The sequence below is a fragment of the Micropterus dolomieu genome, linkage group LG07 (genome assembly GCF_021292245.1).
Source record: "Micropterus dolomieu isolate WLL.071019.BEF.003 ecotype Adirondacks linkage group LG07, ASM2129224v1, whole genome shotgun sequence".
NCBI classification, from domain to species: domain Eukaryota; kingdom Metazoa; phylum Chordata; class Actinopteri; order Centrarchiformes; family Centrarchidae; genus Micropterus; species Micropterus dolomieu.
In genome coordinates this window covers 31,991,653-32,007,468 of record NC_060156.1, presented here as the reverse complement: position 1 = coordinate 32,007,468, position 15,816 = coordinate 31,991,653, and the positions used below count along the sequence as shown (strand labels likewise).

The 15,816-nt window shown below is 41.5% G+C and overlaps 1 protein-coding gene across 2 annotated transcripts in view; it reads left to right on the top strand.

The window, feature by feature from the left end:
* Window positions 1-15,816, top strand: part of ubxn4 (UBX domain protein 4) — a 35,395-nt gene that overhangs the window by 5,810 nt on the left and 13,769 nt on the right. For both annotated transcript variants that reach the window (XM_046054145.1, XM_046054144.1), the window contains exons 6-8: window positions 1,315-1,420; window positions 12,043-12,097; window positions 12,306-12,470. In XM_046054145.1, the coding sequence (XP_045910101.1) occupies window positions 1,315-1,420; window positions 12,043-12,097; window positions 12,306-12,470 (326 nt within the window). The remainder of the gene's footprint in view (window positions 1-1,314; window positions 1,421-12,042; window positions 12,098-12,305; window positions 12,471-15,816) is intronic.

Genomic DNA, 15,816 nt, shown 5'->3' with positions numbered 1-15,816 from the left:
AGGACACTTCGACATGCAACCAGGGGGAGCCAGGGATTGAACCACCAACCTTCCGATTAACGGCCAACCCGCTCTACCTCCTGAGCCACAGCCGCCCCGTTCTGTAGGCTACATCACAAGCTAGATGTTTCTAGATTTACTTTAAAATGTTAAACCATTACTCAGATTGTAATGACAGAATGACAGCGGTGCAAACATTGAAACTATCTCACAGTTATGGCCTTTCCTCTGCTGCTTTGTTGTTGCTGCTGCAGTGGTCTGAGTAACTGGGACCAGGGTGCTCTGTGGCACGGCTAACCTCGTGGGCGCTTGTGGAGCTTCTCATCCCTGAAAACGTTTGAACACATTTTGGATTTGCCAACAACTTTCTTGCCAATATTCAAGTTCTCCACAGTTGATTTCTCGCCTCACAACCTATCAAAAGTCTGTTTAGTGATGAAAAAACTTGTAAAAACTGTTTGCCTCTTTCTCCGTTACTTTCCACTTCTCACATGAATGCTGCTTCTTCGTGAGTAGTCTTACAGTCAAGCAGTCCTGGCTGACAGTGGAAGCGATACTGCCCCTAGCATTCCATGTAGTGCACTGCAGTTAGACATAAACAACCAGAAATGTTCTTAATTAGAAGATTGCCATCTCTCCCTTAAACAGCAAAATTCAAATTAGCTTTATTGGCATGAATGTATAGCAACAATGTTGCCAAAGCTACATATAAAGTACATAAGGACAGTTAATTTCATTAGATAAGGAATTAAAACAGCAAAAGTTGTTTGTGTGTAAATAAAACAATAAGCGCGTGTGTGTTAGTATGTTAGAAAATGAAAATAATATATTAAATTAAAGTAAATAAATAAAACTGTGTGTTTGACGTTGTCGATTACTTCGACTAGTCATTGCAGCCCTACCACGAATACACTTTAATTATTTGGGTCCATATTTTCTAGCATTGGTATATCTAGTATTGCCTTGGAAGAAGTAACAATATAATGTAGATATTCCCATAAACTTTCCCCTTTCCAGCACACCACACATAGAGGACACATAGCACGCACACAGTCAAAATAACGTAAAATGCAATCAAGTTGGATCATTTGCGGTGCTAATGAACACCACATCGGCAGTGCACATACAAATCTATACTCTACACAGCCTATAGCACTGGTATGGTAAACAAACCTGCTGTATTTACAAACTCATTTTACAAACTTAACTCATTCACATATCAAACAAATTGGATGAAATGAGAGAATCTGTGATTTGCTTTGATGTCAAGTGAATTAAGCCAGTACTTTCTGTTTGTGTGTTTGTTCTTGATAGATGATGGAAGCCTTTCAACCACAGGGACTCCTGCAGAGAATGCATCTTCAGATCATGCTTCACAGTGTTCTCCGAGTGAAGAAAACCTGGATACTAAGGTTGAAAGGTAGGATCGCACATACATGTCAAGCTCTGTACGTTCTAGACAGAAATGGGCTTTGTGTTGATCTCTGTCCGTCCATCCATCGTCAACCACTTATCCCGCGTACAGGGTCGCAGGGGGCTGGAGCCAATCCCAGCTGACATCGGGCAAAAGGCGGGGTACACCCTGGCAAATGGCAGCCAAACCAACTGTTAGGAATCAACGTAGGGGAGGTTTGGTTATGAGCTAAATATCAAAGATAGAGCAGCCAACTCTCACACATGAGTGTGAGATGGACACTTGACAAAATCTCACGACAGAGATCCGTTTTGTTATGCAGTGTTTTGGCATCAACAAACTCTCAGAAGTGAACCCACATTAGAGTTGGGCCGGCGATGGCTGATGGATGGTCACTGGTTGAGCAGGCATCATGATTTTATATATATATATATATATATATATATATTCCGTTATAAAAAATAAAACCATTACTTCTAGTAAACAAGGAGGAGCGCTGCCCACGTGACAGTAGCCTCCCTCAGACCCACTGTGTCTTCAGCAGTATATGCAGGCTGTAACCTGTTAATTCACAGTTCACCATACATGTATTGCGCAAATCATCTCCACTCAGCTGGTGCTACACAAGTGACACCGTGATAATAAACAAGTGGACCCCCTCTCACGTTGATCACCTGACCAATTAACCCTGGACAAGTCGCCAGTCCATCGCAGGGCCACACATAGACAAACAACCACTCACACTCACATTCACACCTAAGGACAATTTAGGGTCACCAATTAACCTAGCCTGCATGTCTTCGGAGGGTGGGAGGAAGCCAGAGCACCTGGAGAGAACCCACGCAGACACGGGTGCAAACTCCACACAGAAAGTCCGGGGCAACCGGGGTTTCAACCCACAACCTTCTTGCTGTGAGGCGACAGCGCCAACCACCACGCCACCTGTGACCTGTAATGTGAACAATTCAATTGAAAAACAAACTGTAATCTTCGAGGGGAAAATTACACACCTTTCATCATTTAGAGCAGGGGTCGGGAACCTGTGGCTCTTTTGATGGCTGCATATGGCTCGCGAGCCAGATGTGGCTCTTTTGATGGCTGCATCTGGCTCGCGAGCCAGATATAAAACATTCTCATGTATTTCAATCCATTCATTTCCTACTGCTCATGTTCATGGTTGCGGGTGGCTGGAGCCAATCACAGCTGTACTCCGGGACAACACCAAATTTTTATTGGATAATGCGTAACATACACAAGTCGTTGTGAGGTCAAAGTAAACTTCCCGCCTTTTAATCAAGTAGTCAGCTAGCTAATTGCAGAAACCCTTTTGACGAAGAATATCGCTAAAAGAAAAAAAGATGAGGAGTATCGTACTTTTCAGCAGGGATGGACAGAGGAATTCGCCTTTGTGGAGAGAGCAGGTTCTGCAGTGTGTCTAATATGCAATGATAAAATTGCATCGATGAAACGGTCAAATATAAAGCGTCACTTCGACACATGCCATACTACATTTGCATCGAAATATCCTGCGGGGGACAGCAGGAAGAAAGCATGTCAAGAGCTACTGTGCAGAGTGCAAGCTAGTCAGCAGCAACTCCGTGTTTGGACACAACAAGGTGACTGGAATTTGGCTAGCTTTGCTGGTGCTTTAGCAATTGTGAGAAACGGAAAGCCATTCACAGATGGGGAGTATGCCAAAACATTCATGCTTGATGTTGCCAATGAACTTTTTGACGACTTTTCGGACAAGACAAGATAATCAAACGAGTAAAAGACACGCCTCTGTCAGCAAGAACTGTTCACGATCGTACAATCATGATGGCAAATCAAATTGAGGCAACACAAGTGAAGGAAAAAAATGCAGCACCATTCTTTTCTCTCGCCTTGGATGAGTCAACAGACGTAAGCCATTTATCCCAGTTCAGCGTGATTGCAAGATGCTGTCGGTGACACACTACGTGAGGAAAGTCTTGCTGTTTTGCCTATGAAAGGGACAACAAGAGGGGAGGATTTATTCAAGTCTTTCACTGAGTTCGCTAAAGAAAGAAATCTACCGATGGATAAACTTATTTCGGTGTGTACTGATGGTGCTCCGTGCATGGTGGGGAAAAACAGAGGATTCCTAGCGCTTCTTCGTGAACATGAAAAGAGACCCATCCTAAGTTTTCACTGCATCCTACATCAGGAGGCGCTTTGTGCTCAGATGTGTGGCGAGCAGCTTGGTGAGGTGATGTCGCTAGTCATTCGGGTGGTCAACTTTATTGTTGCCCGAGCTTTAAATGATAGCCAGTTTAAAACACTGCTAGATGAAGTTGGGAATAATTATCCTGGTCTGCTTCTGCACAGCAATGTGCGTTGGTTGTCAAGAGGGAAGGTGCTCAGCCTTTTCGCGGCTTGTCTGAGCGAAATCCAGACTTTTCTTGAAATGAAAAACGTCGAGCATCCTGAGTTAGCTAACACTGAGTGGCTCCTGAGTGGCTCTCGTGGACATGACTGAACATCTGAACCAGCTCAATGTGAAAATGCAAGGTGTTGGAAATACAGTCTTATCCCTTCAACAAGCAGTGTTTGCATTTGAAAACAAGCTGGAACTCTTCATCACTGACATTGAAATAGGTCGTTTACTACACTTTGAAAAACTGGTAGAGTTTAAATATGCATGCACAGCAAGTGACCCTGCTCAACATCTTGATCTTCAGCAGCTAGCGGGCTTTACATCTAATCTCCTGCAGTCACTGAAAGCGCGCTTTGGAGAATTTCGTGAGCGTACTCGTCTTTTTAAGTTCATCACCCATCCACACGAGTGTGCAGTGGACAGCGCCGACCTGAGTTACATCCCCGGTGTCTCCGTCAGAGATTTTGAGCTACAAGCTGCTGACCTGAAGGCCTCAGACATGTGGGTGAATAAGTTCAAGTCACTGAATGAAGATTTGGAAAGACTTGCACGACAGCAAGCAGAGTTGGCGAGCAAACACAAGTGGGGAGAAATGAAAAAAACTTTAACCCGCGGACCAGCTGATTGTCAAAACTTGGAACGCGCTTCCCGTCACATACCGCACACTGCAGCGTGTGAGTATTGCTGTACTGACAATGTTTGGCTCTACGTACGCATGTGAGCAGTCTTTCTCACATCTAAAGAACATTAAGACCAACCTACGATCACGTTTAACGGATGGAAGCCTCAACGCCTGCATGAAGCTTAACCTTACCACGTATCAACCAGACTACAAAGCCATCAGCAAAACCATGCAGCACCAGAAGTTGCATTAATGGTAAGAAGTACTTTATTCATCATTAGTTAGCAACAGCATAACAACGTTATTAAAAAGAATTCAGAGACTTATTGTACTTTAAAAGTGTTGGTCTTACATAAAATACACACATTTACTTGTATTTAGTGTTAAACATATTGTATGGCTCTCACGGAATTACATTTTAAAATATGTGGCGTTCATGGAGCTCTGTCAAAAAGGTTCCCGACCCCTGATTTAGAGTGACTCTGATAAATCACAAATAAAGTTCAGCTGTTCTAGTAGGGTTTTCCTGACTTTTTTGTAGTTGCATCAGAGAGAGCTTCCAAAGCATTAGAGCGATCTCATTGTTGAAAGATATCTGTCAGGAGAAGGAAAAGAATTTCCAAAGCATGAGATAACCCATGGAACAGAAGACAGTCATCATCAAGTGGAGAAAATATGGCACAACAGTGACATTACAGAGAACTGGACGTCCCTCCAAAATTGATGGAAAGACGAGAAGAAAACTGGTCAGGGAGGCTTCCAAGAGGCCTACAGCAACATTAAAGGAACTGCAGGAATTTGCAGGAATACGCTGTACCTTGAGTTGTTGTTGTACAATGGCCTTAAGCTTGACAGAAGCAGACACTACAGAAACTTTAGTGTCACCCAGGGAATGAAAGTAGCACCCGCGGGTAACGTGGTGGTGGGTGAAATCGGCGGGCCACCTGCCGCTTTGACGAATAGCAAAAATGCACAACAGAACGACACGTGTAGTGAGGTAAGTGCATTGTGGCGATCGGCGCCTGCGTCACGCACACAGCCACCAGTCAGCTCAGGGAATATCTGTGAAACGGCGTTTGAAACCAAAACAAGCAACAGAGGTCCAGTCTGTCCCGAGTTACAGTCTGGTTACAGCCAGTGCTCTGCTGACCAGCATCGGAGGCTGAGGGGGAACTCCGGTGTTGTCGGAGAATTACTAAGCTCGTCTATTTAACAAGAGAGGCGACACTTACAGACTGCTTACTGGGATACAGAAAGATGGACTCCTGGGAGATTTGAACTGAGATAAGGTAGCATTAATTAGTGGTTGAACTGTGAGTTTTGTATGGAGCGCTTACTGTCACACACTGTGGTGAACTGTGTTTTTCTTGTGGTCTGTATAGGTAGGCTGACCTGATGATATTATATCATTTCATGTCATGACTTTACTCATATTACTTGATCTTAGCCAAAAGGCCGAGATCTTATATCTTACCTTATCTTTCTCATATTATTAAAATCTGATACTTCTCCACAATTGCTCATAATAATAATAATAATAATAATAATAATAATAATAATTCATGCATCACCTGATTTCATCATAACACAGGCCTGACCCACAAGAAAGAACAGTGTAGTACTAATCTAATATTGTGTTGGTCACACTATACACTGATTTACTCCCTTTCCGTTTTGAATAATACAGAAGGTAAAGAGCTTAAAAATTAATCGCATATTAAATCGCAATATCGGTTAAAAAAATCACAATTAGTAGGGCTGAAAGATTTTGGAAAATTATCTAACAGTATATACTACAAAATAAACATTAAACTTTTTATTTACTGTTATAATATTATACTAATACAGTAAATAATAAAGTTTTTAGTGATAACATCAAATGTACTCGGGAGAAGTCCCACAGCGCCGCGCAGTGTGTTTTTGTTTTCCGTTTATTTTCCTGCTTTTTGTCCTATACCAATCACATCTCTGACTAATGCCAAAGTAAACACTTAAGATGACGTCTATCGAATGGTCATTAGCCTATAAAAAATAGGTTAGATTTCGCAACACACCCTACGTTCTTGCGTGCATTGAGTCTACGTCAGTTGACTGTGTCAGTTAGTTTGGCTCGCTAGAAAATACACACTGCCAGGGAAATGTATATTTAATAATGCTGGAGAGGAGACCAGCTGCAAACAGTGCATCTCTCTTCTCTGTTACCAACCAAACATCGCTAAAAGTGGCTAATTGACCCTTTGCTAAGCCACGCCCACCTCAGTTATTGTTGCTAACTCCAACAAACTGTCGAAGCTGTTGTACTTTTATCACAGCACTGCCACTGTCTATAACTGCACTCCCCGGAGAAATATTGTCACATTTGTTGGGAAAAAGTGATCTCAGAAAGAAGCTGGCAGATTTGCAGTTGCATTATACATTTGAAGGTTGTATTCAGGCTGTCAAACTGATTCAAACAGACGTGAAAAAAACTATTTGGCATGATAGATATCTGGAAGACATCGGTGATGTGTCAGAAATGTGTCGGGGAGCCGTTTTGATGCGTTGTTGAGTAGTTTACACATAACGACTGGCGACTGCAGATCACCCGCTGACTCCCGATCACAGCCTGACGGTCTACCGATCATGTAGTGTGGCTTAGGCTCCAGTAGCCTATACGTCTGCTTTTTTCCAGGTAATCAAACCAGCTGTCATTAGTTGGATGTATGCCCTCTGCAAGGCTGTGTGCAGCTCACAATTATTTGTTTTACCATTGTTCTGCACCTCTGGACTGTGAAAAAATGAAAAGTTACTGTAAAAGATTAAGTTTGATGATATTTGTCTTTGTTTGCTTGGATTGATGGAGTAATGAGGGTTTTTAAATCTGATAAATTTATTAATTTATGTTATAACATGCCCGATGTCAGCTGGGATTGGCTCCAGCCCCCCGCGACCCTGTGCGCAGGATAAGTGTTTGACGATGGATGGATGTTATAATAAAAGAGAAATTTTCTTTTTTTCTTGAGGGTAACCATAATGCTTTTGTGGCCCTTAGTGAAAATTAGTTTGACACCCCTGCTCTATTCAATGTGTCAAATTTTCAAAACGTCTTTCAAAACAATATCTTTTTAAAAACTATAAATAAATAAAAAAAGGTTGTGTCAAGATACCAGATACCTACATATCTTAGAAGCACATGTGCTCGAATGTCTCTCTCTCTCTATCTATCTCTCTATCTATAGTAGGTGTTACATCATCACTTTTACATTAGCTTCACAAAGTTGAGATTTCCCTGGTTACTGACATTCATCATAGCTGCTAAGAATGACCAATAAGTTACTGACCTAATTCTCATACTGACCCTTAATTTGCTCATATATGCAGTATTCAGCAAACATTTTAGGCAAGTGTGGAAAAAGTAAGAATGCTTTCAAAAATAAAAATGTTAATAGGTTATATATTTATCAGTCACCAAAATACAAAGTAAATTAACAAAAGAAAAATCGAAATCAAATCAATATTTACCTTCAAAACAGCATCAATACTTGCAAAATCAGGGATTGTGTATGCATCGTCAGGTGTATGATCAGAATCAGCTTTATTCATAGTTTTTTATTCACGTGACGTCACATATCAAAGGAAAGGCTCCCCTGAAGGGCAAAGAGGTTATTTTCCGCTGCCTGCCAACCAATAAGCAAGCGTCACACTGTTACTTTGCTGGAAATGCTGGATGGTTGTTGCGCTTTCAGGTGCACTAATCGAGGAGACAAGCCTGAGCTGTGTTAGGTGAGGGGTTCCCCACAAGGTAAAAGTAAACATTACCGCAGTGCCCTCCAGGTCGCCGCGCATGTCACGTGACTGAAAACTATGAATTGGCAAGTAGTGTTTTACACTTACGAGGAATTTGCTTTGGTGATAAGGTGCTACACGAAGACAAACATACATCAACATAAATATTTGTAGAAATATATAAATATAAACAAGTTATATAAGAAATAATAAGAGAAAAATAACTATTTGCAGAGAAAGAATAAGTTGCAAATATTTCCATGTGCATTATTCCAGGTTTGTGTTGTGCAGACGTGTTGCAACGGAAGAGAGTATTGTGTACATAAATATATAAATTGACAATATAAAAATATACAACAACAAATATGTGCGATGTGCCAGGTTTGTGCAGAGACATTTGTATCATTTGAAAGGGGGGAGTGTCAGTGGGGGACCCGGGCCTTGTTAATGAGGCTAGCTGCAGACGAGAAGAAGCTGTTTTTGTGGCGAGAGGTTTTGGTCCTGATGGACCGCAGCCTCCACTGTCTTGTGTTGAGTGTTGAGCCCCAGATTGTTCTGGCTGCACCGGGTCACCAAATGGTCGATCTCCCACTTGTAGGCGGACTAATTTTGCATTTTGTTAATAGATAGATAAAATCTATTAACGTGTCGAAATTTGAATTTTCACCATTTTTTTCCCTCACCTATGTAAAACCTTTACGCATACACACACTCAATAAATTGTCAGAATCCCATTTTATTAAACCGGGAATAGCTATATCAACCAATGGCGAGCTTAACCAACCAGTCAACCTACGGTTCATTCCAGAGTCTTTAGTCACTTTTCGACCAAAAGTCCCCGGATCTCTTTTCAAGGAACAAAAAGGTTCCTTCAGCCCACTATTGTGTGCGTTTCCACTGTGGTCTAAAGACCTGTGAAGATTAGGCAGATTAACCAGCTGACGTAGGCTGTAGATAGCGATGCACAGGCATCATTATGTAACCACTATCCATGAGCAACATTTATAAATGAACATCAGATTTGACTGGAATATAATGAAAAACTACAGGCTGTGCTCGACCATTAAAGCAGCTTTTTTTATGGGAGTATAATGAGGAGATGTGATAACGTTAGTAACACATTTTAATAACAAACTGGATAAAGCCATAAAGTTCTTCAAATAACTCCAGCACAGAGAAAGCAGCACAAAAATAAAATTGCAACAGTTTGGAAGGTTATTACAACATTTCCAGCCAACAAGAGCTGCAGATCAGCTGACAGCACATGTCTGTTTCAGCCTGCGTCGGAGGAACAGGATTTTTAACGATCTTGTTTCAGAGAGGAGACCAACTTTGTCTCCTTGTAGAAACTTCCTGGCTGAAGAAAACTTAAAACAACAACTTCGGACGCAGTAACTCAGGGTGTCCGCGGGGTCTTAAAAAGTTTTAAAAGGTAATAAATCAATTTTGTGAAAATTAAGGCCATTATAAAGTCTTAATCGCCATTTAACAAGGTATTCAATTTTGAAGATATTTATTTCAATGTGAAAATGTTTTGTCCAAAAGTTTGTTTTCTAAAAGTGTAGGTGAACGTATTTATTTATAATGCATAGCCAAAAATACTAGACAGGCAGTGAGTAGCGACTGTGTGATTCATTTCTGTAAAGTTAGGCGCAGGGATCTACTGTGCGCCTGTTTCACTCTTAAACGCTCCAAAAAATAGATCCATGCAACAGGAAAATGATTTACGAGTACAACCAACTGTAATCTCCCACCCCACTGGACCCTCAATGCTAATCGTCCAAAACATAGTCGGAGTGGCGATCAGGAGTAACGGGATAAACCTGGTTGGCCGGTGTTGTGCCGAGTTTTGCCTGCTTGCCGAGAATTGGATGCACCTCCAAATAATACTTTTTAAACGCTGTAATATTTTTGTGAACAGATCAATCACAGCCTGGATGGAGTGGGATTTAAAAAAGTTTGATGTTCTGCAACAAACTTTATAAATGTTGAACTCATTGTTAATTATTAATTAAATAATTAATAATTGTACTGCATAAATGGGTATGATTATTGACGAGTTAGTAGCCTGCCTAAAATCGAGGTTTGAGAATATCATGTAGCCTAGAGCATTTTTCTTGCACAAAGTTAATAAAAAACAACCCCAGACTGAAACAGCTGTAATTTGAATTAATATTATACTAGTGGTAAGTTATATATTATTATATGAAGTTATATTCAATATAGTAACATAATGAAAATATTAATATCAAACTTAGTTTACTCTTAAGTTAACAAAATACTTTTAATTTAGTTTTATAATATTATACTAATACAGTCATTTAGAGTAGTTCCTCCTCCAGGTTGTGCCTGTGCTGCATCGCCTACACTACTTATGTCATTCATCACTCCGTTTATTCTCTTCATCTTTGTTCCCTCCTGGCCTGTTTGAATTTTGTTGTATTGATCAAGTGGTTGATGAAAGTTGTCACACATATCTTTGCAGGCAAGCTCACATTATCTAGTTTAAACCAACTAAAACACAAAATTACACTGTTTCACATGATTTGCTGTAATGTTGCGTACATAAACGTCATAGCTTATGTAAGACAGTGAAATCTGACCAGTCCTTCACATAGAGAACAGTTGGCCCATATAGGCTGTTATTGGTAACTGAGAGAGTTGGAGAATGCCTCAAGTTTTAGATGGCGTTACAACCTGATGACATATAGGCAATAAATATGTTATAAATATATTTAAATTTCTTTTAAAAACTCAAAAATGTCCCTTTTAAAGGTGTGTGGCTGATTTAATCGGTTAGCTCAAAGTGGCGCGGCAGTCTTACAATATGTTGAAAAAGGCATTGAATTTTACTTCAGGATTCCTGTATATACCCTGGTAACTCCATCAGCTGCTCGCTGTAAACACACTGCTGAACGCTGGCTGCTGTTTCCCAGCTATAAATTTAATGCCGTCATACGATCTCAGGCGGACATCCACGAAACATGTGTGGATAACAAACTGGATAAAACCATCAAGTTCTTAAAATAACTCCAGCACAGATAAAACAACGCAAAATTAAAATCGCGTCAGTTTGGAAGGTTATCAAAACATTTCCAGCGACAAGAGCTGCAGATCAGCTGAAAGCACATGTCTGTGTCCGCCTGCGTCAGACAAACAGGATGTTTAACGAGCTTTATTACCTGCTATAATCAGCTGTTCAGCTGGTTTTGAAGAGGAGGACACCAACTTCAGCTCCGTGTAGAAACTCCCTGAACTCTGGACCCAGTAGTAACTCCATCAGCTGTTCGCTGTAAACACACCCAGGCAGGCTGCTATTATTACATTTAATGCCAACAATTGATTGATCTCAGGCGGACAGCGGCGAGACATGTGTGCTATGTGACTGCTGATTTTGATTTATTGGTTTACAAACAAAGGAGGAAAAGAGAGGAGCAGTAGCAGACAAACAGCCGACATTCTCCAGTTAAAGCCAGTAGCCTCTACTTGCCCATTCAGAATTTCACTGCAAGGCATGCCCCGCCCCCCCAAAGTACCTGGTACTTTCGGAAAGTACTACCACTGAGCAGGGACTTTTTAGGGGGTAAAATGAAGACCCCAGAACTACATTTAGACCCTGGTCCCTCTGGTGGGAACGCAGTGAGTTCCTCCAAAGGTATAGTTCCTCTGGTCGAAACGCAGCTTTAAACTGCCCAGACTGTAATGAATTAGAATGAGAGCTAATTAGAAATTAGCAAACATGAGGAAGGAAATTCCATGCACTGATGTACTGAAAACCTGCCATTACCCTACATTTATAATTTTCAAGGTAGGTTGTGATATTTCATCATTATATTGTTGCATCAGGTTAACCAAGAAACTGGAGGAGAGACGAGAGCAAAGGAAGATGGGAGAAGAAGAGGTAAGGAGACAAGCCTATTTTGGGCACTAAATACTACTCACTATATTTCATGGGCCTCCTATGAAACCTAGCAATGTAAGTATAGTATGAACTAGGGAAATTTGCTATTGACCAGACACATGGTGAGTTTTCCGTAGTGTGAATGTTGATTGAAATGCATAATTAATGTGGCCCACCCTGACCTACCTGTGTGTTGCCTGTGATTCAGAATGAGATTAGAAAGGAAATAGTGCGGCGAAAGGTGGGGAAGGACATGCAGGACTTAAAGAAGAAACAGGAAGAGGAGAAGACCAAGCGACTCCTGGAGGAAAGGAACCGGGAGAAGGCAGAGGAGAAGGCTGCCAGGGAGCGGGTCAAACAGCAGATCGCCTTGGTAAGCTACCCTACCTAAAAAGGACATCACAGTTTGTAGGACTGAATGTGAAAGAACAGTAGTCAGGCCAGGGCTCCAGACTAACTTTGTTGACCTCCGTCCTGGAACCGTCCTAAAAAACAATTTGAACCGTCCTGAAGATTTATAAACAATACTGAAAAGTTATCTGTTGTGGCACCTTTTTACCTTGATCATAAATGATTTAATTTCAGTTCAGTTATAAACTCCTGGACTTTGTTTCAGCAGCTTTTCTGCTCATGTTCAAAACTTTCTGCACATTCAGAATCTCACATATCTGTGTTCTCTGACATGTCCAGAAGAAAATCGTAATATTATGAGGCTAACGTCATATTTAATGAGAATTCATAATCTTTTTCAAAAGTCTACCTGACCTATACTCTGCTGTGCTCCCCTTCAGACTGTACTGAATGAGACCAGTGCGCTGCACATCATCAGAGGTAGAAACTGAAACCATCACTGACAATCAGGCAGACATCTCACGCAAATCCTCATGTTAACTTCTGCAGCTCCGATAAGGTGCAGCTCACAGTCCCAAACAGAGCCAGATTGTGCTTCAGGTTTTAGATGTTTATAATGCAAAACTCTACCAGCGAGTCTGCTGGCAGCATCTCAGCGTGCGCGGGTGACTTTACAATTACGCCATATGCTGAGTTTCATCAACTGGGTGGAGATGATTCTCGCCACTAGTCGACGTTATCAGAATATTGGTTTGTTTTTCACTGCGTGACAAGATTGATGTGTGGCGCTTAATGCTAGCCTACACAGTGCGATTGAGAGGTCAGCAAGCCGTTTGTGACTGAGAGGACAGATGGACCTGTAGCCTACCGCGGGAACAGGTGAACAGCTGGCCTCCTGTGTGAGTCTGGTGTGACTGTAGTAACAGCGTGAGAAGACAGCCTCTGTTGTAGTCAGCGCTCGGTCAGTTCAGTTTGTCATTTGCTAAGCGTAATAAATAAACGCATAGGTCTACACAATCCCTTTCGTCCTAGAGTCGTCCTACAGAATATTTCTCTTCGTCCCAAACACATTTTCTATCGTCCCCAGGACGACAGGACGCCGTTAGTCTCGAGCCCTGAGTCAGGCTGCTATATGATGCATAAGAAATTCTGTTAAGAGTGAATGTAAATGCTCTGTATTTGTATAGCGCCTTTCTAGTCTTTTTGACCACTCAAAGCGCTTTTACACTACATCTGCATTCACCAGTCACACACATTCATACACTGAGCCTAAGTGCTCAAACAGAAACTAACATTCACGCACATTCATACACTGGTGGAACAGCCGCCAGGGGCAATTCAGGGTTCAGTATCTTGCCCAAGGACACTTCGACATGCAGCTTGGAGGAGCCGGGGATTGAACCGCCGACCTTCCGATTAATGCAGTGCATCCTCTCTGCACTGCATAATTAGAAACTCTGATGAACTGGTCATGTTTCTTTAACAATTTACTTTCATGATTAGAGAGGCTGCTGTCAGTCATTTGAGATGTTTCCATGTGAGCAGTAAATATCATGGGACATTTAAGCAGCAAAACAGAAAACTATAGTTATAAACCTGTCAGGACCGACATTTATGCCGCATTCAGACCAACCGCGAAATTTTCGCCTCGCGACGCTTTCCTCGCGTGAGTACATTCGCTGCAACGCGAGAAACCGATTTTAACGTGAATAAACGCAACTCGCCTTTACTACAACTGTATGAACCAAAGGTAAACATTTTCATGTGATTAAATAGCAATAAATCGATCAAAGTGATGCCGATTCTTTTGTTAAACATGAATTCATGCTTTGTCAGGTCTGTCAGCAAGACAGCAGGACAACTTCTAAAATGTTTGTTTTCTGAATGGAGTTGGGATCGATCAGAGCAATGCTATGCTAACTTGGTCACAGTAAAGTACAATGATTGCTGGAATAAAGTTACAGACACATGTTTTCTGAACTCACCAGGTAGTTCAACCTCCTCGCTTTCTTTTCTCCAAGTAATGTCCAGTTTTGTCCGGTTTTAACATAAATATGAAGTCGTAGTCCGACAGAGCTAACGATGCTAACAACAACACTGGAACCGGATGTGCACGGAAGCTGCTGAGAAGCTCCAGTGAAGATAAATCAACGTTGAAATCGTCCAAGAATTTTCATTTCGGTGCATCCCTAGCCAACAGTGTGCCGGACCACACCTCTTTTTAAGACCAACACTTGCACAAAGCTAAAACTTCATACGGGTTTGTTTTATCAGAATCAGAAATACTTTATTGATCCCCGAGGGGAAATTCTTTATTATTTTAACAGTGGTTACTTCACTAATGTAGCCCATGGTAAATCTTTCAGTGCTGGAAATTTGAACTGGTTGACAACCTGACAGCTGCCTTATTGGCCCTAGAGTCACAGTGTTAAGGACAATGTAGAGATTATTATTATTTATTATCCAGAGATTGCTGCTCTGTCGTTCCATTGCTGACTGATTGATCATAAAAGCTAAAAAACAAAATAATATCTATCCAGGATTTTGATGTTTTTAAAGACATAGACTTCTGCAAATGAGCACATTCTGATACGTGCTCCTTCAGGTAGAGGTGCTCCGATCACGATTTTTTGGGCCGATCACCGATTGCTGAAAGCAGTATCGGCCAATACCGATCACTGGGTCTATTTGGAGCCTTTTATTTATCATGTAGCATTATACAGTATACTGTATATTTATTTAATTGGTCCTAAAAACAATGTATTAAGTGTTAAAGTATCATGAAATGACAACTGTTTATTTTATTACCAGGAAACATGGGCAACAAATTCCGCTCAATCTGTGTTAGAGACTTAAACCATAGCAGCCAACAGGGCTTCATCACTATGTTTCTGGGACAGTTTTGACATTGATATGTCCATCCTTCGAGGAGGAGCTTGGAGCCCTAATAATAATAATAATTAAAGCTGCAAGCAGCGTTGGGCGGGCCCTCGCACTTGTAGCGCGTCCGCGTGTGAGCCGGCCGAGTTGCACATTCTGGAGCTCTGCCGGTGCGGCTGTGAATTTGCTACGCGGTTCCGACGCCGCATGAAGGTGCTATATGTCACTTCCTGTGTCCCCTATGTGGAGCTACATAGCACTTGCCGCTATGAATATAAATCAGTATTGGTGTGTAGATGTCTGCGGGGTGGGAGAGTTATCAAGCACGTAAAGTTTGTTTCAGATGTGAGCATGTACACTGAACAATAATGTACCCAAACAATAAAATAAATTCCTTTTATATTTCCCTGCCTTGTTGTTTATGTGTACATACAGAGGAAGAATGTGAGAACAGCACACATTTCATCCTTACTGTGTGTTAGAGCATG